Here is a 25,324-nt window from a genome sequence, read left to right as displayed (position 1 = left end):
GAGGCCACCATTTTCACTCTCCGCCTCCAAAGCTGTACGGAGAGCTTGCAGGGAACAAAAGCTCTGGAGAGCAAACCCGAGCAGATTACTTAGCCCGGACCGGCAAGGGCGGGGCAATTTTGCCTCCGGCAAAGACATTTGGGAACCATGGCAACAGGCCCCTCCCCCAGAAGATCAGCAAGAACAGCCAGCCAAGACCAAGTTTACCGATCAATGAGAACGGCAGAACTCCAGTGCTAGGGGAACACTGCACATAGAATTCATGGCTTTTTTACCATGATTCTTTAGTCTTTCAAAGTTAATTATTTTTTTTAACTGTCTTTTTTTCTTTTTTCCTTTTTTCTTTTTTTTTGAATTTTTCTTTTTCCCTTTTTCAACCAACATCTTATCAATCCCTTTTTAAAAAAAAAACATTTTTATTTTTCATTTTTAAAGTCATATTCTATCCCTTCATAGTAGTTACCCGTATTTTTGGCATATATATATAAGTTGTTCTCTCTTTAAAATCTTGAGATAGTTTCTTCTAACAGATCAAAATATACTCTAAATCTCTAGTGTATGGTTTTTTTCTACTCCCCTGCCTGATCACATTCTCTCCCTTTTTTCTTTCTTTTTTTTTTTTATCCTCTTCTTTCCTTTTTCAAACAACTTATCAAATCCTTTTTTAAAATTTTTTATAATTTCCATCTTTACAGTCATATTCCATCCCTTCATCATATCAACCCTTATTTTTGTACATATATAAGTTTTTCTTTCTTTAAAATTTTGGGAGGGACTTTCTTTTAACAGACCAAAATACACCCAAAATCTAGTGTGTGGCACTGATCTATAATCCAGCCTGATCATATTTGATCACATTCTGTTTTTGTTTTGTTTTGTTTTGTTCTGCTTTTGTTTGTTTTTATCTTTATCTTTTTCTTTTTTCTTTTTTTCTTTCCTTTTCTTTTTTCTCTCTTTCCCTTTCTTTTCCCACTGCTTCAGGTCTTTTCTGATTTGTTTAGAGTATATTTTCTGGGGACGTTGTTACCCTGCCAGCATTTTGTTCTCTCATTAATCTATTCTCCTCTGCACAAAATGACAAGACGGAAAAAATCACCTCAACAAAAAGAACAAGAGGTAGTACCGACTGCCAGGGACCTACTCAATATGGACATTAGTACGATGTCAGATCTAGAGTTCAGAATCATCACTTTAAAGATACTAGCTGGGCTTGAAAAAAACATGGAAGTTATTAGAGAAACCCTTTCTGGAGAAGTAAAAGAACTAAAATCGAACCAAGTAGAAATCAAAAAGGCTATTAATGAGGTGCAATCAAATATGGGGGTACTAACTGCTAGGATAAATGAGGCAGAAGAAAGAATCAGTGAGATAGAAGACCAAATGATGGAAAATAAAGAAACTGAGAAAAAGAGAGATAAACAACTACTGGATCACGAGGGCAGAATTCGAGAGATAAACGATACCATAAGACGAAACAACATTAGAATAATTGGGATCCCAGAAGAAGAAGAAAGAGAGAGAGGTGCAGAAGGTATAATGGAGCAAATTATAGCAGAGAACTTCCCTAATTTGGGGAAGGAAACAGGCATCAAAATCCAGGAAGCACAGAGAACCCCTCTCAAAATCAATAAAAATAGGTCAACACCCCGACATCTAATAGTAAAACTTACGAGTCTCAGAGACAAAGAGAAAATCCTGAAAGCAGCTCGGGAGAAGAGATATGGAACCTACAATGGTAGAAACATTAGATTGGCAACAGACTTATCCACAGAGACCTGGCAGGCCAGAAAGGACTGGCAGGACATATTCAGAGCACTAAATGAGAAAAATATGCAGCCAAGAATACTATATCCAGCTAGGCTGTCATTGAAAATTGAAGGAGAGATAAAAAGCTTCCAGGACAAACAAAAACTAAAGGAATTTGCAAACACGAAACCAGCCCTACAACAAATATTGAAAGGGGTCCTCTAAGCAAAGAGAGAGCCTAAAAGCAACATAGACCAGAAAGGAACACAAACAATATACAGTAACAGTCACTTTACAGGCAATACAATGGCACTGAACTCCTATCTTTCAATAGTTACCCTGAATGTAAATGGGCTAAATGCCCCAATCAAAAGACACAGGCTATCAGATTGGATTAAAAAACAAGACCCATCGATATGCTGTCTGCAAGAGACTCATTTTAGACCCAAAGACACCCCCAGATTGAAAGTGAGGGGGTGGAAAACCATTTACCATGCTAATGGACACCAAAAGAAAGCTGGGGTGGCAATCCTTATATCAGACAAATTCGATTTTAAACCAAAGACTGTAATAAGAGATGAGGAAGGACACTATATCATACTTAAAGGGTCTATCCAACAAGAAGATCTAACAATTGTAAATATCTATGCCCCTAACATGGGAGCAGCCAATTATATAAGGCAATTAATAACAAAAGCAAAGAAACACATCGACAACAATACAATAATAGTGGGGGACTTTAACACCCCCCTCACTGAAATGGACAGATCGTCTAAGCAAAAGATCAACAAGGAAATAAAGACTTTAAATGACACACTGGACCAAATGGACTTCACAGACATATTCAGAACATTCCATCCCAAAGCAACGGAATACACATTCTTCTCTAGTGCCCATGGAACATTCTCCAGAATAGATCACATCCTAGGTCATAAATCAGGTCTCAACCGGTACCAGAAGATTGGGATCATCCCCTGCCTATTTTCAGACCACAATGCTTTGAAACTAGAACTCAATCACAAGAGGAAAGTCAGAAAGAACTCAAATACATGGAGGCTAAAGAGCATCCTACTGAAGAATGAATGGGTCAACCAGGAAATTAAAGAAGAATTAAAAAAATTCATGGAAACCAATGAAAATGAAAACACAACTATTCAAAATCTTTGGGATACAGCAAAGGCAGTCCTAAGAGGAAAGTATATAGCAATACAAGCCTTTCTCAAGAAACAAGAAAGGTCTCAAGTACACAACCTAACCCTACACCTAAAGGAGCTGGAGAAAGAACAGCAAATAAAGCCTAAACCCAGCAGGAGAAGAGAAATAATAAAGATCAGAGCAGAAATCAATGAAATAGAAACCAAAAGAACAGTAGAACAGATCAACGAAACTAGGAGCTGGTTCTTTGAAAGAATTAACAAGATTGATAAGCCCCTGGCCAGACTTATCAAAAAGAAAAGAGAAATGACCCAAATCAACAAAATCATGAATGAAAGAGGAGAAATCACAACCAACACCAAAGAAATACAAACAATTATAAGAACATATTATGAGCAACTCTATGCCAGCAAACTAAATAACCTGGAAGTAATGGATGCATTCCTAGAGATGTATCAACTACCAAAACTGAACCAGGAAGAAATAGAAAACCTGAACAGACCTATAACCACTAAGGAAATAGAAGCAGTCATCAAAAATCTCCCAAAACACAAAAGCCCAGGGCCAGATGGCTTCCCAGGGGAATTCTACCAAACATTTCAAGAAGAATTAATACCTATCCTTCTGAAACTGTTCCAAAAAATAGAAATGGAAGGAAAACTTCCAAACTCATTTTATGAGGCCAGCATTACCTTGATCCCAAAACCAGACAAAGACCCCATCAAAAAGGAGAATTACAGACCAATATCCCTGATGAACATGGATGCAAAAATTCTCACCAAAATACTAGCCAATAGGATCCAACAGTACATTAAAAGGATTATTCACCACGACCAAGTCGGATTTATCCCTGGGCTGCAAGGTTGGTTCAACATCCGCAAATCAATCAACGTGATACAATACATTAACAAAAGAAAAAACAAGAATCACATGATCCTCTCAATAGATGCAGAAAAAGCATTTGACAAAGTACAGCATCCTTTCTTGATCAAAACTCTTCAGAGTATAGGGATAGAGGGTACATACCTCAATATCATAAAAGCCATCTATGAAAAACCTACAGCGAATATCATTCTCAATGGGGAAAAACTGAGAGCTTTCCCCCTAAGGTCAGGAACGCGGCAGGGATGTCCACTATCACCACTGCTATTCAACATAGTATTGGAAGTCCTAGCCACAGCAATCAAACAACAAAAAGAAATCAAAGGCATCCAAATTGGCAAAGAAGAAGTCAAACTCTCACTCTTTGCAGATGATATGATACTTTATGTGGAAAATCCCAAAGACTCCACCCCAAAACTGCTAGAACTCATACAGGAACTCAGTCAAGTGGCAGGATATAAAATCAATGCACAGAAGTCAGTGGCATTCCTATACACCAACAACAAGTCAGAAGAAAGAGAAATTAAGGAGTCGATCCCATTTACAATTGCACCCAAAACCATAAGATACCTAGGAATAAATCTAACCAAAGAGGCAAAGGATCTGTACTCAGAAAACTATAAAATACTCATGAAAGAAATTGAGGAAGACACAAAGAAATGGAAAAACGTTCCATGCTCATGGATTGGAAGAACAAATATTGTGAAGATGTCAATGCTACCTAGAGCAATCTACACATTCAATGCAATCCCCATCAAAATACCATCCACTTTCTTCAAAGAAATGGAACAAATAATCCTAAAATTTGTATGGAACCAGAAAAGACCCCGCATAGCCAGAGGAATGTTGAAAAAGAAAAGCAAAGCTGGCGGCATCACAATTCCAGACTTCCAGCTCTACTACAAAGCTGTCATCATCAAGACAGTATGGTACTGGCACAAAAACAGACACATAGATCAATGGAACAGAATAGAGAGCCCAGAAATGGACCCTCAACTCTATGGTCAACTAATCTTCGACAAAGCAGGAAAGAATGTCCAATGGAAAAAAGACAGTCTCTTCAACAAATGGTGTTGGGAAAATTGGACAGCCACATGCAGAAGAATGAAACTGGACCATTTCCTTACACCACACACAAAAATAGACTCCAAATGGTTGAAAGACCTCAATGTGAGACAGGAGTCCATCAAAATCCTAAAGGAGAACACAGGCAGCAACCTCTTCGACCTCAGCCGCAGCAACTTCTTCCTAGAAACATCGCCAAAGGCAAGGGAAGCAAGGGCAAAAATGAACTATTGGGACTTCATCAAGATAAAAAGCTTTTGCAAAGCAAAGGAAACAGTCAACAAAACCAAAAGACAACTGACAGAATGGGAGAAGATATTTGCAAATGACATATCAGATAAAGGGCTAGTATCCAAAATCTATAAAGAACTCATCAAACTCAACACCAAAAGAACAAAGAATCCAATCAAGAAATGGGCAGAAGACATGAACAGACATTTTTCCAAAGAAGACATCCAAATGGCCAACAGACACATGAAAAAGTGTTCAATATCGCTCGGCATCAGGGAAATCCAAATCAAAACCTCAATGAGATACCACCTCACACCGGTCAGAATGGCTAAAATTAACAAGTCAGGAAATGACAGATGTTGGCGGGGATGCAGAGAAAGGGGAACCCTCCTACACTGTTGGTGGGAATGCAAGCTGGTGCAGCCACTCTGGAAAACAGTATGGAGGTTCCTCAAAAAGTTGAAAATAGAGCTACCATATGATCCAGCAATTGCACTACTGGGTATTTACCCCAAAGATACAAAAGTAGGGACCCGAAAGGCTACGTGCACCCCGATGTTTATAGCAGCAATGTCCACAATAGCCAAACTGTGGAAAGAGCCAAGATGTCCATCAACAGATGAATGGCTAAAGAAGATGTGGTATATATATACAATGGAATATTATGCAGCCATCAAAAGGAATAAGATCTTGCCATTTGCAACAACGTGGATGGAACTGGAGGGTATTATGCTTAGCGAAATAAGTCAAACAGAGAAAGACATGTATCATATGACCTCACTGATATGAGGAATTCTTAATCTCAGGAAACAAACTGAGGGTTGCTGGAGTGGGGGGTGGGGTGGGAGGGATGGGGTGACTGGGTGATGGACACTGGGGAGGGTATGTGTTCTGGTAAGCGCTGTGAATTGTGCAAGACTGTTGAATCTCAGATCTGTACCTCTGAAACAAATAATGCAATATATGTTAAGAAAGAAAAAAAAAAAAAAAGAAGAAGAAGAAGAAGAATGTAGCAGGAGGGGAAGAATGAAGGGGGGGAAATCGGAGGGGGAGAAGAACCATGAGAGACGATGGACTCTGAAAAACAAACTGAGGGTTCTAGAGGGGAGGGGGTTGGGAGGATGGGTTAGCCTGGTGATGGGTATTGAGGAGGGCACGTTCTGCATGGAGCACTGGGTGTTATGCACAAACAATGAATCATGGAACACTATATCTAAAACTAATGATGTAATGTATGGGGATTAACATAACAATAAAAAAATTAAAAAAAAAAAAAAAAGATAATTTGTTTCTAAGGCACCACCAGGCACTCTAAAGAAGCCAGGCCTTCTTAGTGTGAGACCCGCCCCCCCCCACCATCCTCCAGGTATTTGCCAAGAACCATCTCAAGAATTACAAACCTTTGTTAAATGTTTTAATATTACATAGACAGAAGTCCTTCCTTATCACTCAACTTTGGGTCAGAATTTTTGGGGTTTTGATGAGGGAGCAGAAGCCTGGCTGAAGACAAAGCATAAGCTGACACCCTGTAACCTCCCCTCACCCCCCACTCCTGGGTGGGACATGTGTGACATTCTTCCAGGAAGCTCCCAACTATCTTAATGTTAATGTCTTGCTAGAGGTGGAAAAACAACCTTACCTTGACAATGCAAGGCCTCCAGTATCTTGTAGGTCCTCCTTAGCATATGAAAGTTCTTTTGAAACCTCCCTTTTCCTTACCTCCCCCAACCCTAAAGTATACCATCAGCCACCCCTCACAACCCTGGGGCAGCAGCTCTTTCTGCCCACGGGTCCTGTCCCTGCGCTTCAATAAACCACCATTTTGCACCAAAGATGGCTCGAGATCTTTAGTCATCGGCTCCGGACTCCACCCCACTGACCCTCACCTATATTCCAAAACCACATCATTTGTGCTTGATACTATTTTACAATATAAACTGTAAAGTCAGGTTGATTAGCTAAAAATCATTTCAAGTGGAGTGGTATTCAATGTGTAGATTAAGGAAAAATAATTTTTATAATAATACATTCAATCTCCTTTCTAAAAGCAGGATGTGTTTTTCCATGAAGTCTCCCTTCAGGGTTTCCAGCGGCATTTTCAGTTTTTCCTCCTAAAGATCTCACACATTTCTTAGTACATTTATTCCTGGGTATTTTAAAATTGTTCTATGGCTATTTCCTACTCCATCAAAAGAGTCATAAATATTTATTAATATCGTCTTCTGGTCTTTTAATGAATTCATCTTTTACATTTAATTCCCTCTAGAATTTATTTTGGTGCATAATGGGATTCCAGTAGCTAAATAGATATTTTTTTTTTGCTCAAATTGCCAAATATATTTATTGAATAAATGATTTCTCTTGCTTTGAGATCATTCCTTTTTCATGCAGTAGGTTCTCTAAAGACTAAGATTTGTGTCTTTGGGAGTGATCTATTCATATATTTATTCAGTTGCAGTTACCTCACAAGCAATCATATGACTATCCATATGGAAAAAGTAAAATTAGATCCAACTTCACACCATCCATAAACAACACATTTCAGGTAGATCGAGGACCTAACTGCAACAAACAAGACTTCACATGTACACAAGTTGTAGGAAATGACTTCTTCAACATGCCACAAAAAGAGCAAATCCTAACAGAAAAGGCCAATATATTCATCCAGTTATGTTAACAATTTAAATTTTTTCATGACACTTGACAAGATGAAAAGAAAAACTGAAACCAGTTGAAGATACCTGCAATGTCCATGACAGATGGGTATCCCATCCAGAATATACAAAGAGCTATAGCAAACAAACAAGACACAAACTGCTTCAACAGAAAGATATCCCAAGGATGGGAACAGGCAATTAATGAGGGGGGAAACTCAAAAGCTAATAAACATGTGAAAAGATAGGCAACTTTGCAAGTATCAGGGAAATGCAAATTACATCCCAAAGGAGATACCATTTCATCTCCATCATAATGGCTAAAATTAAAAAGGCGTCTGGGTGGCTCAGTTGGTTAAGTGGCTGCCTTTGGCTCAGGTCATGATCCCAGGGTCCTGGGATCAAGCCCCACATGGGGGTGGGGGGGTGCCCTGTGGAGTCCGCTTCTCTCCCTCTGCCCGCAGCGCCCCCTGCTTGTGCTCTCTCTTTCAGTCAAATAAATAAATAAATAATAAAATAAAAAGGCTGATAATAGCAAGCATTAGTGGTGATGTGGATCAAAAGGGAACACTCATACATTGCGTTGTGGGAAGGTACATTAGTGGAATTGTTTTTTGTAAAACAACACACCCGTATTCAGTATGGCTGAATATGCATACACCCTTGGACCTAGCTATTCCACTCTTCGGTATATAATCTAGAGAAACACTTGCAAGGGTGCCCATGGGCCACTTCAAAGGTGTTCACTGTGGCACTGTTTGTATTAGCAGAAAGTTGCAAATAAACTCAAAGACCCTCAACAATAGATAACTAATCCTGGCCTATTTACACGGGGAGTAGCGGAGGTAAAATAAATTAATCAACATGAGTAGATTGCACAAATGCTGGGTGAAAAAAAGCAGGCTTCAGGGGCACCTGGGTGGCTCAGTCAGTTAAGCGTCTGCCTTCGGCTGAGGTCATGATCCCAGGGTCCTGGGATGGAGCCCCACATCGAGCCACCCATTGGGCTCCCTACTCTGTGGGGAGCCTGTTTCTCCCTCTCCCTCTGCCTGCAGGTCCCTACTTATGCTCTCTGTCAAATAAACAAATAAATAAAATATTTAAAGAAAAGAAAAGCAGGCTTCAGAATGTGTCCAGGATGATATTTCTAGAAAATATAGAAATATGCAACTTTGTACTATAAATTGTTTATATATAGCATATCTGATATTTTACATGTACAGTAAAATTTAAAAACATAGCTAGAAAGAGTACACATTAACTTCAGGCTAGTGGTTGTCTCTAGAGAGGGAGAAAGGATAGGATTGTGTGTCAGGAGAGAGGACTTAAAATGTGTATTTTTTTTCTTAAAAAATTAACTCAGATTAGAAAAACTGTCAAGGGGCGCCTGGGTGGCTCAGTCATTAAGCGTCTGCCTTCGGCTCAGGTCATGATCCCAGGGTCCTGGGATTGAGCCCCGCATCGGGCTCCCTGCTCTGCGGGAAGCCTGCTTCTCCCTCTCCCACTCCCCCTGCTTGTGTTTCCTCTTTCACTGTGTCTCTGTCAAATAAATAAATAAAATCTTTAAAAAAAAAAAAGAAAAAGTGTCAAAATTTGCTAATTCTGTGTGCAATACTCGGTATTTATTGTGGCATTCTAAATTTCTGTTGAAGTATTTTATGATAAAAATAAAAGAGCCCTATAATACCCCCTGCCCAGGGTAAACCATTGTTAATAAGCAGATATGTATTTCTTCAGATTTATTTTCTTTGTGTTTAGTAATTAGGGTTCCTGGTTGCAAACAAGAAAGGTCATTTCTGGCAGAACTTAAGAGGAAAAATAATTTCGTGGATGGAATACAAACAGCTCACAGAATTGGTAGGAAGTATGGGAAATCACACTTGAAAAAGAGGCAGGACCAGTAGGTGGGCCAGACCAAGTGACATGAACTAAGGAATTCTCATTCCCACCGGGCTCTGCTCTTATGCCGCACTCCTCCTGAAGGCGGGAAGCTCTGGGTCGGAACTTCCCAACGGCTGAGCCCATGATGTCACCTGTCTCTGAACTGGCTGCCAAAGAGTTAGGAGAGGAAGCATCTGCCCCTTTTAAGACCCGAGCAAAGGCAGAACAACTCCCAGCCCCTTGCCTGTTTTGGGATTCTCCTCAAATAAAAGGATATCACACATGTCCCCTAGAATGAATACATTTCCCTCTTTTCTCCATATATACTCAGCCCCACTTCTCCCTACCTCACTGTCTCTAACACACACACACACACACACACACACACACACACACTTAAACTATAATAGGCTCATACCATGCATACTATTGGGCAAGTTGCATTTTACACTTAATTTATCTTGGACATCTTTCCTTGTTCTTCCCCTATAGATCTTTTTTTTTTTTTTTAAGATTTTATTTATTTAATTGACAGAGAGAGAGAGAGAGAGCACAAGTAGGCAGAGCAGCCGGGAGATGGAGAGGGAGAAGCAGGCTCTCCACTGAGCAGGGAGCCCAATGCGGGGCTCGATCCTAGGACCCCAGGATCATGACCTGAGCTGAAGGCAGACGCTTAACTGACTAAGCCATCCAGGCGCCCCTTCCCCTATAGATCTATCTCATTTTTCTTAAGGGTTATGCAGTATTTTGTTGTACAAAAGGACTATAATTTTAAAAATAATTTACTGGGATGAAATTCACATAACATAAACCATTTTGAAGGGGACAATCCAGTGGTAGTTAGTACATTCACACTGTCTACAACCACCACCTCTGTCTAGTTCCAGAACATTGCTGGACTACAACCGTTTTTAAACCAACTTCTTACCAATGGTCAGTTGGGTTTCCTCTGGTATTTGGGCTATGACACACAATACCATAGTGAATCCCATAGTACATACTTTTTTGGAAACTTGAATAAGTGATTCAAGTTTTAGAGGCCCAAAGATTACCCTCATTACAAATCATAATGGGTACTATAAAACCTCTTTCAAAAAGGTTGTAAAATTTATTCTTCTGACAATAGTAATTGAGAGCCATTTGTTATTCTCACCCTACTATTATCCCTATGTGTAGCTTTACCAGTCTGAGAAAAAAGAGTCATTGTTAAAAAAGGGATTTTTGTTTGTTTGTTTTTGTTTGTTTTTTGTTTTTAGCATTTTGAGCTAGTAGCCATTTATATTTCTTTATCTATTTCAGGGGTCAGCAAATATTTTCTATAAAGGGCCAGACAGTAAATATTTTAGGCCTTAGGGACCACAGTTACTCAAGTATGCTACTGTAGGGTAAAAGCAGCCATCGGCAATCTATCAACAAATGCACATGGCTGGGCTCCAAAAAAACTTCATTTAAAATCCCAGCAGAGGGCCAGATTTGGCCAACAGGCTATAGACTGCAGACCCTTGATCTATTGTTTCATTGTTGCTGTTTTCAGTTTAGAAACTCTTTACATGATAGGATTATCATGGGCTTATGGACTCCAGTCAATTGATAAATGCAGCTATTCTTGCGCTAATACCAAATTCTTAATAACTATAGCTTTATAAAATGTTTTCATAATCAGTACAACTATATTTGGCTTGCTTGAATAATAAATTCCTGTCAAAATACAATACCTAGAATAGTCAAGTGCCATTACACATTTACACCCTCAAGTTAAAAATCACAAAACTGTAATGTAACTCTGCAAGGAGTTCTAGGGTCAAAATGAGAAAAAGGGGCTTTGCATTGGCTTCTAATTTGTTTCCATGTGAAAGCTATACTCGGCCATGGCCATGGGAGGTACTGGAATATAAGGGACCGTGTATTTACTCTTAGAGCTCGACAGAACAGCATGAACTCAGTCCCAGAGCTCTGTGTGTGAAGCTCTGTACTGGTCACTGGTGTGACCCCCTGCACTCGGAGGCCACTCGCGCTTTACCAATGACCTTGTCACCGGCCGACTTCTCAGATGCACTAAGCACCCACTTTCTATCAGAAACTATTAAACTAAAACGAAGAGTCGAGATCCAAGTCCCAGAATGGGCCTAAAACTTTAGTCTTTTGTTCTGCATCTGCATTACTACAATGTTAAAACTTTCAGGCAACACAACGCACTTAAAAAAAAAAAAAGTTTGCTTTTCTAAAATGTAATGCATTGCTTGTTTCCATCCTTCACACACAACATCAAAGAGCACTTCCCCCCCTTAATGTTCAAAATAACAGGCAGTCATAAAGAAGATGTGAGCTGAACCAGCAGGCATCCCCAGATCCGGAGCATCTCTCCCCTCCAGCTCCCCCTGGCGTCCTTTCCGCCTTTTATCGGGGTCTGAAATCTTCACCATTACGAGTTCTTCTTGGGTTAGGGCACAAGACCATCCCCTAAAGCGGCTGCTCACGCCCACATTCGGTCCCCAGCCCTTTCTCATAGCACATCAGCTGGGATTCTAGGAGTTTCTTGGTCCCAGGGGCCGACCCGGACTTTGCAAAATCCCGCGGTTACCGAGGGGCGGGCAGCTTCGGGCGCTGCGCTGGGGCGTAGGGCCAAGGCAGAGCTGACCAGGGGGAGAAGGGTTACGGCCACCCTACTCATCCTCGGGCCCGGGGAGGAGGCCCTTGTCCCTTTTAGGTGCTGCGAAACCATCCTAGTCCCTGAGACTTGGAGCGAGGAAGGGAATCCCGCCAGGGCTTTGGGGCAGGAGGGAGCTCGGCCCCGCCCAGTATCCCGCGCTGCCTTCCAGGTGCACCCGGTGTCCCACGGTCCCTGTTTGCACTACTCGTCCCCGGCGCTTGCGAACCGCCCAGCCCAGACACGCTCGAGGCCTCACCGTTGAAGCCGATCACGGCCTCAAGCTCCAGCTCGGCCACCTCGGCTTTGAGCGAAATTTGGTTCTCCATCCTCAGGAGACTGGGCTCTCCCGCCTCTGGGCCTCCGGCGGCGCAGCGTCTTCTGGTCGGTATGGTAACGGACGTGCGCATGCGCACCAGACCCACGCTCGCGCGGACTCCCGGCTGCCTCGCCCCGAGCTCACTGTGCAAAAGGAATAGGGCTTCCTTTCTTTCCTATTTCCCTGGAAATTTAGGGGCGCTGAGTGCACGCTTTCCCTCCACGTCTGTGACTTTTTCTCCTAACCATAGAATCAAGCACCGAGTGTCATTTAAGGAAGGCTGCTATAAGATAATATATAATGGCCACTTCTTTGGGTCCCTTGTTTGAAGTAGGATTGAAAAGAATTTTTAAGCTTTATCGAGCTATCACTTTACATATAAAATTCACTCTAAGTGAGTTTGGGTAAATTTATACAGTTGGGCAACTATGCCCACAGTCCAGTTTTGCTTTTGTTTTTTGTTTAAAGCACGATGAAATTTCAGGTAGCTGCTGGAGGTCTTGAGATGCTCCCGCCTTCCCGGGAAAAATGCTTAGATGTTAGTTCCAACCATTTTATTTTCATTGCGCCCGGCTGTTCGCGTCGCTCAGTGGGAGCAGATTAGGTTAGATTGCTCCAACCTAATGTGCCCTGGGGGCCGCTTCCCTTTCTTGATCATCCTTTTGAGGCCCCCCGTGCACGCTCCGCTGGCAAACTCCGGGTTCCGGTCGCGCCCGGGCCGAACCGCGGGGTATGAGCCGCGCGGGCCGCCGTAGTCAGCTGCCGCGAGCAGGAAGTGTCCGACGGCGGGCGGAGACTGCACGATGGCCCCGGACCCCTGGTGAGCCCCGGGTGAGGGCCGCCGCGCCGAGGGTCCGCGGGGGAGGCCGGGCTTCCGGGGAGCGGGCGGTAGCCGGGCTCTGGGGCCGGGGAAGCCCTTCAGGATGAGGGGCGGGGCAGCTAGGCCCCTTCCCGCGCCCAGGGGGACCGCGCCGCGTCCCGCCGCCCTCGGTGCTCGCAGGGGTGGCCCGGGAGGGGGACCGGGTGGACTCCGGGGAGCCGGGGGCTAGTACCGAATCCCGGACACATGCCTTTAGCCCTTCTCGGCTGCACCTGGCGGCGGGGATATCCCGCCTGTCCTCGCTGCGGAGCTGGCTGGTGCAGGCTTCCTTGGACTCCCGGGAAAGTGAAGTTCAAGTCACCTTTTTGGGGCATGCCGGTCCATCTGGTGACCTCCCCTCTCTTACTTCCCAGGCGGAGAAACCGAGGTTCAGAACCCACGGTCACTCGCCAGTTAGTAAGCAGTTCGCACTAGGGTGTTGTGGGCCCTTCAAAAAACTTAGAGGAATCAGGGAGGGAAATTACGCGTTTGTTTATAAGGCATTTAACCCTTACCTGAGTCAGTATCTTGAAGGCCGTTTCTACTGCAGCAAGTCTGCAGTAAAAAAAAAAAAAAGGAGCTGATAAGGGTCGTTCCTTCAACAATTAAGTCCTAAGGACTGAATGATGAAAAGACACAAGGTCTGATCCTAAGGAACCTATTACTACGGCATGTCGGACTGGAGTTTTTTGTTTGTTTGTTTAATGATTAAAAGCGTATTCTAGCTCTATAAAGTTCTTGTTAATATTTCTGGTTTAATTTATAATTGTTTAAATTGTAGGCAGTGTGACTATTAGGAGAATGGGTTGCAGGATCAAAGTTAGCACTACTTTGGATCTAGGTTACCTGCGCCAGTGGCTCACTTGATTTAACTCTAATTTTTTTCCACCTAATTTTAACACTTGTATACACTCTGATAGAAAATTTAGAAAATACTGAATATTCGCAGAGAAAAAAAAAAAAACCCACATCTTCAACTCTATCATTTGGAATAATAGCCGTTATTGATTTTAAAATGAAAACATTAGTTTATATAATATGATATATACATGTATATATACACACATGTATATTATATGTACAAGTATCTCCGCTTCTTGAGACTTCACATTATGCCCCTTTGCTTTTATGAAAGACTTACCTTAGTACCTGTTTTTGCTAACCAAAAGAAATCAGAAGAGGATTTTTGCTTTTGAAAAAAATGGGGAAAGCAAAAATAGCATTCAGCGTTTGTTTTGCAGCAAGCTGTCATAGAGACATTGCACCCCCAGTCAGCGAGAGTGACCCCCGCCCCAAGCTCCTTCCCTGGGAATTACACTCAGCATTTCAGCATCAAGCTGTCATAGCTTTGTCTGTGAGCATCTGGGCTTTATCTTGGTTTATTTTGTGTATCTGTTAGCAAGATGGGCCCTAAGGTATCAGAAAAGCCTGAGAGAGGTTATTTTTTGGGGTCTAGGAAAGCTCAAAAATTTTCCCATATATATTTATGGTAATTGGCCCCTTTGCTTTACTCCATTTTGGCTTAGGAGAGTTTTTTGTTTTCTTTTTGTTTTTTTTTTTAAGATTTTATTTATTTGCGAGAGAGAGAATGAGAGACAGAGAGCATGAGAGGGAGGAGGGTCAGAGGGAGAAGCAGACTCCCTGCTGAGCAGGGAGCCTGATGTGGGACTCGATCCCGGGACTCCAGGATCATGACCTGAGCCGAAGGCAGTCGCTTAACCAACTGAGCCACCCAGGTGCCCAGCTTAGGAGAGGTTTTATAGGAAGACTATTTTTGGATAGTGAGGGAAACCTGCATGTTTTACAAAGCAAGGAACATTTCTCCATGTCATTAAATATTTACTGAAAACATGATTTTTTTATGGTGCGTAATAGTGCATTGTATGAATAACCATAATTTATTTACTTATTTCCCTCTTTGTAATGTCAGAGTTTGTTTTTGTTTAACTATTGCAAAGACTGCCCCTTTGTTCCATTCCTTATTTCGTCCACTTGCTTTCTGGAAGTGGGACTGTTGGATTGAAGGATATGAACATTTTTAAGGCCCTTGATACGTATTGCTAAATTGCCGTCCACCTCCTGGGAGCTAACCCCCTCACTTTACACATAAGGTGGGAAATAAAGCTCAGAGACGGTTATCCATTTAGATTGGTGGAAGCGATCATTGGACCCCAAGCCTCTTCCCCAGTTTATGCTGAGAGCACATCATGTTTCCTGTTACTCTCAAGTAGTTTGACCCAACGGCTTTCTCATTTGACTGTTGATGGTGAAACAGTGAGGGAACTCCGCTGTGTTGGCATCGGGTACCTTGCAAAGTAGGTTGCTCATGAAGAGGGCGGAAGGGAGTATGGAACGGGACTTTGAAAAAAACCTATAAAAACAGACTTGATGACATACAGCTTTGTCTTTGTGCTCTTGAAAAATCATATGTCAATGATGCTTTACTCCTGAGTGATATAATGGAATATATTTTGGCTAATTGAACATAACAGTAACAAAAATGGAATATAGCAATGACTGCTTTAATGGCATATCAAAGCAAGTGACAAGCTCACTTTTTAATAGAAGTAGCAAGTGATTACTGCCTCTTAACTGGTTCATTGCTAAAGTTAATTAACTTTACTGCTGGGGCAACGTATTTGTTGATGATACATCATTTCTGGAAAAATTACGGTTAAACAGACCCTAACAGTTTTATATTCTGGTTGGTCCTTTTTGGGGTCTATTCTAAAAACTGTTATGGAAGGTAAAATATATACAAAGTGGACTAGTATAATGAACCCCTTTATACTCCCCACCCACTTCCTGTAATTACCAATATTCTGCCATACTTGTATCATCTCTGCCCTCCACGTCTTTTTTCCCCGAGATTTTTTTTTTTAAGTAAATCTCATACATGTATGAATTTAACTGTTGTGCATTCAGTGTTTTTGTGGTAGAACAGGGGCTCAGTTCATAGTCTGGGACTTAGCTGCGATGTTGTTGTTTCAAGATTCCCCTGGTGATCCCAGTGCCAGCAAAGTTCTAGAACCACCGCTCTCCAGGGCTAACGTGGGAACGTGAGGAGTGGGAGCAAAACATCTGGGATTTTGGCCTTCTGCATTTCACAGAACCTCTTCAAGGGCTCACTCGATGTGTGAAAGGGTCCCCTACAGCTCTGAAGCCCTCTTTCAAAAGTCTCACCTGATTATCCTGGTGTTCGAGGCTCTGCAGAAACTAGCTTCCACGCATCTGTACCCTCTGATGCCGTATCCTCCCACCCAGGGCCGCGCAGCCGAATGCACCAGGCACATGTCCTTCCATTTCCTTCCTTTCACCCTTGCTTGCTCCTTGTGCCTTTTGCCAACTCTAGGATGTGCCCCTCCCTCCTGCTTCAACCTTGCGGTTCAGCCCAGGATGTACCCTCTTGACCCAGCCCGGTCAAGTCTGAGTGTCCTCGGCCGCCAGTTATTCCTCTCACTTTCAGATTCGATGTTTTGCAGGAGCTGTATCGTAACTTACTATTGATCCTTCATTGGTATGGTCTGGGACCACAGAGCCAGACGTAAGCTCCTCTTTTCAGAGAGGACAGTATGGAGGGGAAAAGGGGAAATGTGGCAAAGAGGGGCCAGGACCCAGTTTCCTTACCAGCTTCCCTCCTATTTTCTTTTTTTTGGTCGGGGAGAGGGGCAGAGGGAGAGAGAGACTCTCAAGCAGGCTCCACGCTCAGTGCAGAGCCTGACCCGGGGCTCGATTTCACGACCCTGAGATCATGACCTGAGCTGAAATCAAGAGTCAGACGCTTAACTGACTGAGCCACCCAGGCGCCCCTTCCCTCCTATATTCTTAATTATGTGTTGTATCACCTGCTCTTTTTCTGTATATGTGAACATACACACACTTACACGTGTATATATGCATGATGCTACTTTAGCATACAGAGGGGAGTTGTTAAAGATCCTACCTCATGGGATGTGACGTTCAGAATGCAACACTCTTAGCCCGGGACCTGGCCCAGAACAGGTACTCAGCTGTTACCCATTGCTACAATTACTGTAGTAAGATCGCCAGGGGAAGCAGTTGGAGATTGTTTTTCCCATCACTGAAAAACACATTTGCCAAGTTCCCTCAGTGTAGGAGTAACGTGTGGGAGTTCAAAGATTTTAAGAAATGGATCGTTTACTTTTTTCAAGCAGAAATTGGGGCATTAGGTGAAGCAGCAGTTTTCAGTATTTGGTACTGGGACAGTCCTGGGAAATACGTTGGTCGTATCGAGCAGACTACCTGGTAGGAGAGCTGCAGTGTGTGGGCGCACTTAGCTCGTCTCTGGGAAACGAATAGAAAGTAAGGCCGTCACAAAAGGACAAAATAAGAGACGATTGTGAATTCACTGTGAATTTTTCAAAGCCTCCAACGCTTTGAATGCCAAATAGAAACTCAGCAAATGTTCTGAGAGAGTTCTTGTAAGCTTAGCTATCAGGAGGGTGTGTGTCCCATGTCCCTAGAACATTTAGTTGTAGGATAAACAGTACTTGCTGTCCCTGTTTTGTAAAGCTCTTCCCCTGCCTGGCTGCCTTCCTCACCTTGCCTGTCACTCTCTTGTTCTTTTATCCTGCTTTATTTTTCTTCTTAGCGCTTGACTACTCCATATTTATTTATCTTATGCCTTTCTCCCTTCGCTAAGCTCCTTGAGCAGGGGCTTTGTCCATTTTGTTCACTGCTCTGTTCTGCAGGGCCCAGAACAGTGCTCAGTACAAAGGAGGCCCTCCATAAATGTTTGCCGAATGTTCTAGAAGTGAATGAATTCAAACCCCTGACCATGGGCAGAATGGCGAAGCGGTTAGGAGCAGAGGCTCAGGGCCGGACAGCCTTGGTTTGCGGCTAGTGGTATCTCTTGGGCAAGTCGCTCTACCTCTTTGTGCCTGATTTTCTCCCTTGTAAGGTGGAGATGGTAATGGGACACATCTCCTGTTGCTTTTGTGTGGATTAAGTGAATTATTACAAATGAAGCATTCAGGATAGAGCCCAGCTCATCGTTATTTACTGTAATAGCAACACATGTCCCTATGACTGTCACTATTACTACCCTCCCCTTCTGTTTGAATCTGCGGCTAGAATTTAAAAAAAAAAAAAATGAAGCTCAGATAACGCGGAAATCATCTTTTAAAGAACCTTAACATTCTTCTCCCTTTACAACTTCGATGCAGGTTCTCCACGTACGATTCTACCTGCCAGATTGCGCAAGAGATTGCCGAGAAAATCCAACAGCAAAATCAGTATGAAAGAAATGGTGAAAATACAATCAGGGTAAGACCAGGAGGAAATTAGTCCTTGGAATGATTTCTTTGAGCTTGGAGGTCTGAAAACCCTCCTGAGGCTCCGTGTGTGTGTGTGTGTGTGTGTGTGTGTGTGTGTGTATGTGTGTAATGACCTCCAAACTTACACGTGTAGAATTGACATTACAACCAATCAGTTAATCATTATAACTGAGACTAAATGAAGCATGACACCTGTTTAATTCTCCTACTTCACCTTAGAAGTTTCTAACAATTTCATAATCTAGTTCAAACCCCAGACAGTAAATCTCCCAGGCTTTGCAGGACAAGAGGTGACGTCTTCACCTCTTGGAGGATCTATTCTTGCCAAAAGGATAATAGCCTTTTTTACATTTTACATGCAAAAACGTAAATAGCTTATAGGCTGTACAAAAACAGTGGCAGGATTTGACTAGGATATATATATATATTTTTTTTTTTTTTTTTTTTAAAGATTTTATTTATTTATTTGATAGAGAAAGACACAGCGAGAGAGGGAACACAAGCAGGGGGAGTGGGGGAGGGAGAAGCAAGCTTCCCGCGGAGCAGGGAGCCCGATGCGGGGCTCGATCCCAGGACCCTGGGATCATGACCTGAGCCGAAGGCAGACGCTTAACGACTGAGCCACCCAGGCGCCCCTAGGAAATATATTTTTTAGACGCTCATGAGTTCATGCTAGCACCTTCAAGTCTAACACCATGAGTTTCTAACCTTCTCCATTCCAAATTCGTATTTTTCTTTTCCAACAGTCAGAACTTTGGTTTCCAAAAACAATGATATCTTTTTGCTCACTTCATCTATTTTATAGTTTACAGAAAACAGTTTCAGAATTCCTACACAGGTACCACCACAAACACAAAGTTTGAATTTGTCTTTTTTTTTTTTTTTCAACTTTTTAAAACTAATATCCCACTAATAATACCGAGGTTATTCTGTTCTAAAGTAATTAGGATGGATTCTTTTTTTCTGTGTTTTATGCTATCCTTTGTATCTGTTTATATTCATTTTTTTTGTACTTAACTCTTTAATCCCCATCACTTATTTCCCCTATCCCCCCACCCACCTGCCCTGTGATAACCACCAGTTTATTCTCTATAGTTGAATCTGTTTCTTGATCTGTCTCTCTTTTTTGTTTTCCCTTTGTTCCTTTGTTTTTTTCCTCAGATTCCACCTATGAGTGAAATCATATGGTATTTGTCTTTCTCTGACTTATCTCAGTTAGCATTATACTCTCTAGCTCCATCCATGTTGCAAATGGCAAGATTTCATTCTTTTTTGATGGCTGAGTAATATTCCATTGTATCTATATACCACATCTTTATCCATTTATCTATCAATGGACACTTGGGCTGCCTCCATAGCTTGGCTGTTGTAAATAATGCTGCTATAAACATCGGGATGCGTGTACCCCTTTGAATTCATGTTTTTGTATTCTTTGGTAGGATGGGTGTTTGGATTGTTTCTACTATTTTGCTGTTATGAAAAATGCTGCAATAAATACCTTTGTGCTTTTTCCCTCCTTATATTTGTGGAGGTGTCTTATAAGGGTGAATTCTCAGAACCAGTAGGGTGATTACTGGATCATTGGGCAGTTTTATTTTTAACTTTTTGAGGGCCCTCCATACTGTTGTCCACAGTGATTGCACCGGTTTGCATTCCCACCAGTGGTGCACGAAAGTTCCTTTTTCTCCACATCCTCGCCAACACTTGTTGTTTCTTGTATTGTTGATTTTAACCATGCTGATGTGTGAGGTGATATCTTGTAGTTTTGATTTGCATTTCCCTGATGATGAGTCATGCTGAGCATCTTTTCATGTGTCTGTTGGCCATCTGTATGTCTTCTCTGGAGAAATGTCTGTTCATGTCTTCTGTCCATTTTTAATTGGATTATTTGTTTTGGGGGTGTTGAATTGTATCAGTTCTTTATATATTTTGGATACTAACCCTTTATCAGATATGTCCTTTGCAAACATCTTCTCCCATTCAGTAGATTGCCTCTTTGTTTTGTTGATTGTTTCCTTTGCTGTTCAGAAGCTTTTTGTTTTGATGTGGTCCCAATAGTATATTTTTGCTTTTATTTGCCTTGCCTTAGCAGACATATCTAGAAAAACGTTGCGGGGCACCCGGGTGGCTCCGTTGTTAAACGTCTGCCTTCGGCTCAGGTCATGATCTCGGGGTCCTGGGATCGAGCTCTGCATCGGGCTCCCTGCTCAGTGGGGAGCCTGCTTCTCCCTCTCCTTCTGCTGCTTCCCGTGCTTGTGTTCCCTCTCTGACAATTAAATAAATAAATCTTTAAAAAAAAAAAACAACAAAAAAGAAAAACATTGCTACGGCCAATTTTTACTGCTTGTGCTCTCTTCCAGGATTTTTATGGTTTCAGGCCTCATATTTAAGTCTTTAATCCACTTGAGTTTATTTTTGTGTGTGATGTAAGAGAGTGGTCCAGCTTCCCCCTGCATGTTGCTGTCCAACACCATTCCACACCTTTCCCAACACCATTTGTTGAAGAGACTGTTCTTTCCCATTGGATATTCTTTCCTGCTTTGTCAGAGATTAATTGACCATATAATTGTGGGTTTATTATATTAATTTTTAATACTTCTTATATGTAACCATTTTCATTAATTTTGGTTTATTCTTCCTGTGTTAACTTTTTGCAGAAATAAGCATCTGTGTATATGTGTGTGTGTTCTCATTTCTCTTCCTTTTACACAAAAAGATACTCTTTTGTATCTTGCTCTTTTTATTTAATACTACATTGCAGTGATCCCTCCATATTAATTCACTGAGATCTTTGCTGTTCTTCTTTAGGGCTACATAATACTCTATTGCACAGATGTGTCATGTCTGTTTAACCTGTCTATAAAGATGGGTGTTTGGATTGTTTCTACTATTTTGCTGTTATGAAAAATGCTGCAATAAATACCTTTATGCTGTTTCCCTCCTTATATTTGTGGAGGTGTCTTTTTTTTTTTTTTTTAAGATTTTATTTATTTGTCAGAGAGAGAGAGAGACAGAGCACAAGCAGGGGGAGAGGCAGAGGCAGAGGGAGAAGCAGGCTCCCCGCTGAGCAAGGAGCCGGACGTGGGGCTCGATCCCAGGACGCCGGGACCATGACCTGAGCCGAAGGCAGACGCTTAACTGACTGAGCCACCCAGGCGTCCCTGTGGAGGTGTCTTATAAGGGTGAATTCTCAGAACCAGGGTGTATGTGATTTTTTTTTTTTACCCATTGGCAAATTCCCCTCCACAAGTGTGCTTACCTTTGGCGCCCTGACCAGCAGAACACAAATTTCTGTTTCTTCACAGGCTGGCTAACGGATGGTGCTCTCAGTCTACCAACTTGTTGCCGGTCAGATAAGTGAGACATGGTATTTCAGTGTAGTTTCAAATTTGCATTTTTTCATATACGAGTCGAGGGAAGTGTTTTCACATGCTTAAGCATTATTTATATACATTTTTCTGAGAAGTTCTTATCTTTTGCCCATTTTTTTTATTGGATTGTTGGTCTTTTTAGTCTTTAAGAGTTCCTTACATAATACGGAGATTTAGTTCTTGGTGATAGATTGTAATTTATTTTCTTTATCATTTGTTGTTTGGCTTTGCCCATGGTATCATCTGCCATGTGAAAGTTTTGGGGTTTTTTTGTTTTTTAATAATTTTTTTTATTTTTATTTTTATTTTTTTATTTTTTTATTTTTTGAAGATTTTATGTATTTATTTGAGAGAGAGAGAATGAGAGAGAGTGAGTACATGAGAGGGGGGAGGGTCAGAGGGAGAAGCAGACTCCCTGCCGAGCAGGGAGCCTGATGCGGGACTGGATCCAGGGACTCCAGGATCATGACCTGAGCCGAAGGCAGTCGCTTAACCAACTGAGCCACCCAGGCGCCCATAAATTTTTTTTTTTTAAAGATTTTATTTATTTGACAGACACAGTGAGAGAGGGAACACAAGCAGGGGGAGTGGGAGAGGGAGAAGCAGACTTCCCGTTTAGCGGGGAGCCTGATGCGGGGCTCGATCCCAGGACTCTGGGATCATGACCTGAGCCGAAGGCAGACGCTTAACAGTGACTGAGCCACCCAGGCGCCCCGGTCATATGAAATCTTAAGCCTCTTGTACATATAATTCTGTACCAATTCTGATTATCTTTTAAAAATCATTCTCATTCTGTTAGGTGAAATTATACAATAGATTTTTTTTTAATTACTTATGCCATTGAACATGTTTTCATATATTTATTGGACACTCGTATTTCTTCCTTTGTGAATTGCCAGTATATGTCCTTAACCTAACCTGTTATTTCTTTTCTTTTTTTTTTTTAAAGATTTATTTATTTATTTATTTGACAGAGAGAGAGACACAGCGAGAGAGGGAACACAAGCAGAGGGGGTGGAAGAGGGAGAAGCAGGCTTCCTGCCAAGCAGGGAGCCCGATGCGGGGCTCGATCCCAGGACCTTGGGATCATGACCTGAGCTGAAGGCAGACGCTTAACGACTGAGCCACCCAGGTGCCCCTAACCTGTTATTTCTTAATCTCAGTGCTCTTTTTGTGTATGTTGACTATAGTAACACTTGATCTGGCATATTTGGTACCAATATTTTTTCTCTTAATTTGGCCTTTGATTTTATAAATGACATTTTTATGGACATGTACTTGTTTTTAAACTCTATTTGAAATTTTCAATATTTTTATTTGTGGTCTTTTCTTCTAGAAAGAGGGGAGATAATGCTGAGAAAGCTCTTTCATACCCAGAGATTGTATAAATATTTTATCTGATCACCTAAATCTTCTTCAAGATTTCCTTCAGTTTTTATTTTTAAACACGTATGTTTAAAATATTTGAAGTTTATTTTGGTATGTTGTGGGCATCTAATTTTACTTTTTTTTCCATTTGCTAAATTATTCCTTACCTTACCCCCCACGATCTGAAATATTCTGTATTTCATTCACCCAATTTTTGCTCAGCTGCACTATTCCTGGACCTTCTGATCTGTTGCACTAAAGAAGCTTTGCTAACTGCCAGGATCATACTCTTGTGGTTATTATAAAAACTTCAGATCTGATTGTCAAAGTCCCCCTCTATCACACGTATTCCTTATCTTTCTCTATTTCCCTTTATCCATGTTTTAGAATAATTTTGCATAGCTTCATTAAAATTCTTTTGTACTGAGCCTCAATTACCACCTCTTTTCCAATAAAAGAACTCCAAATGGGACTTTGAATAGATGTGTAGTTTATTTATAGATTAAATTGGGGGACATTTACATTTCTACAATATTAAGTGTTTCCTTTTACTCATTCCTCCATCGAATATTTCCCGCGCAGTCACTGTGTGCCAGGCAGGCATCGTGCTAGATATTTTTTAGGTGTTGTTGGCATTGATAATGATGTTTAAAAATAATAATTAAAAAAAATTCTCCCCACCTATTACTTAAATTTAGAAATGCCCTAGATTTTTTTTCATTTTACAGTTGATTACTGTACTGATTCCTTTCCTGTTCCTAGTAATCTGTCAGTGGCTGCACTTAATTTTCCCAAACAGACTAATCCATTTGGAAATAATGAAATTCCTCTCCTTCTTTCCAGCCCTTGTGTATTTTTTTTAAGATTTTTAAATTTATTTATTTGACAGAGATAGCGCGAGAGAGAACACAAGCAGGGGGAGTGGGAGAGGGAGAAGCAGACTCCCCGCTGAGCAGGGAGCCTGATGCAGGGCCCTATCCCAGGACCCTGGGATCATGACCTGAGCTGAAGACAGATGCTTAAGGACTGAGCCACCCAGGCACCCCGCCCTTGTGTATTTCTTTAACTTGTCTTAGTGCGTTGGTTAGAACTTCTAGACCAAAGTTGGATAATGTTGTAGTTAAGGCAGTATTGTGCCATTCCTAGTTTTCTTTCTCTGTTTCTGTTTTGTTTTTAATTAATTCCCCCTATGCTGTATTAATCATTAACGCTGTCAGCTTTATTATTAGATTTTCTAACATCAAACTGTTCTTAAATTACTAGGATAAATTCTACTTGGTGATGGCATATTGTCATTTTAACATAATTCTGAATTTGCTTTGCTAATATTTTTTAAAGACTTTTGTATTTTGTAATCCTTATGGGAGATTGGCATGTGGTTTCTTTTTTTCCCGGTATCTCTGTCAGTGCTTGTTACCAGGGTTATGTTAAGCTTAAAATACAAATTAGGCTTTCTGTCTTTTTCTGTGCTTTGGAAAGTTTCTGTTAAATTATGATGATGGAAAACTTTTCCTGATTATAAAAGTAATCATTTTCTTATAAAATATTTTAAAAACCCCACTACTTAGAGATAACTTCCCTTGGCATTTTAAAGTATTTAGTTCCTGGATTGATTTTTCTCAGTGTGGATGACATTTCAATTTTTTTTCTTTGAATAAATTATGATGGCTCTCTGTGTTCACAGATTGAGATTTCAATCATACTTTTTTAATGGCTACGTTCTCTTTCATCTCTTGAATGCTTTTGAGCTTTAATTTTGTAGACTGTTCTTAGGTTGGATGTGCGTGTGCACACGTGAGCGTGTGTGTGCGTGCGTGTGTGTGTTGTGCTTTTTTTTTGTTTGTTTGAT

The 25,324-nt window shown here is 41.4% G+C and overlaps 2 protein-coding genes across 3 annotated transcripts in view; one reads left to right on the top strand and one right to left on the bottom strand.

The window, feature by feature from the left end:
- CFAP52 (cilia and flagella associated protein 52) overlaps positions 1 to 12,686 on the bottom strand; it is a 48,464-nt gene extending 35,778 nt beyond the window's left edge. Inside the window, exon 1 of the mRNA XM_078067918.1 lies at positions 12,521 to 12,686. Within this exon, the coding sequence (XP_077924044.1) occupies positions 12,521 to 12,671 (151 nt within the window). The 5' untranslated portion in view covers positions 12,672 to 12,686. The remainder of the gene's footprint in view (positions 1 to 12,520) is intronic.
- A 584-nt stretch (positions 12,687 to 13,270) lies between these two features.
- STX8 (syntaxin 8) overlaps positions 13,271 to 25,324 on the top strand; it is a 244,844-nt gene continuing 232,790 nt past the window's right edge. For both annotated transcript variants that reach the window (XM_036085742.2, XM_036085744.2), the window contains exons 1-2: positions 13,271 to 13,400; positions 18,626 to 18,725. In XM_036085742.2, coding sequence (XP_035941635.1) covers positions 13,384 to 13,400; positions 18,626 to 18,725 — 117 coding nt within the window. In that variant the 5' untranslated portion in view covers positions 13,271 to 13,383. The remainder of the gene's footprint in view (positions 13,401 to 18,625; positions 18,726 to 25,324) is intronic.

The sequence above is a fragment of the Halichoerus grypus genome, chromosome 2 (assembly GCF_964656455.1).
Source record: "Halichoerus grypus chromosome 2, mHalGry1.hap1.1, whole genome shotgun sequence".
Classification (NCBI taxonomy): domain Eukaryota; kingdom Metazoa; phylum Chordata; class Mammalia; order Carnivora; family Phocidae; genus Halichoerus; species Halichoerus grypus.
Note: the sequence above shows the minus strand (reverse complement) of the source record. Positions and strands in the feature narration are given on the sequence as shown.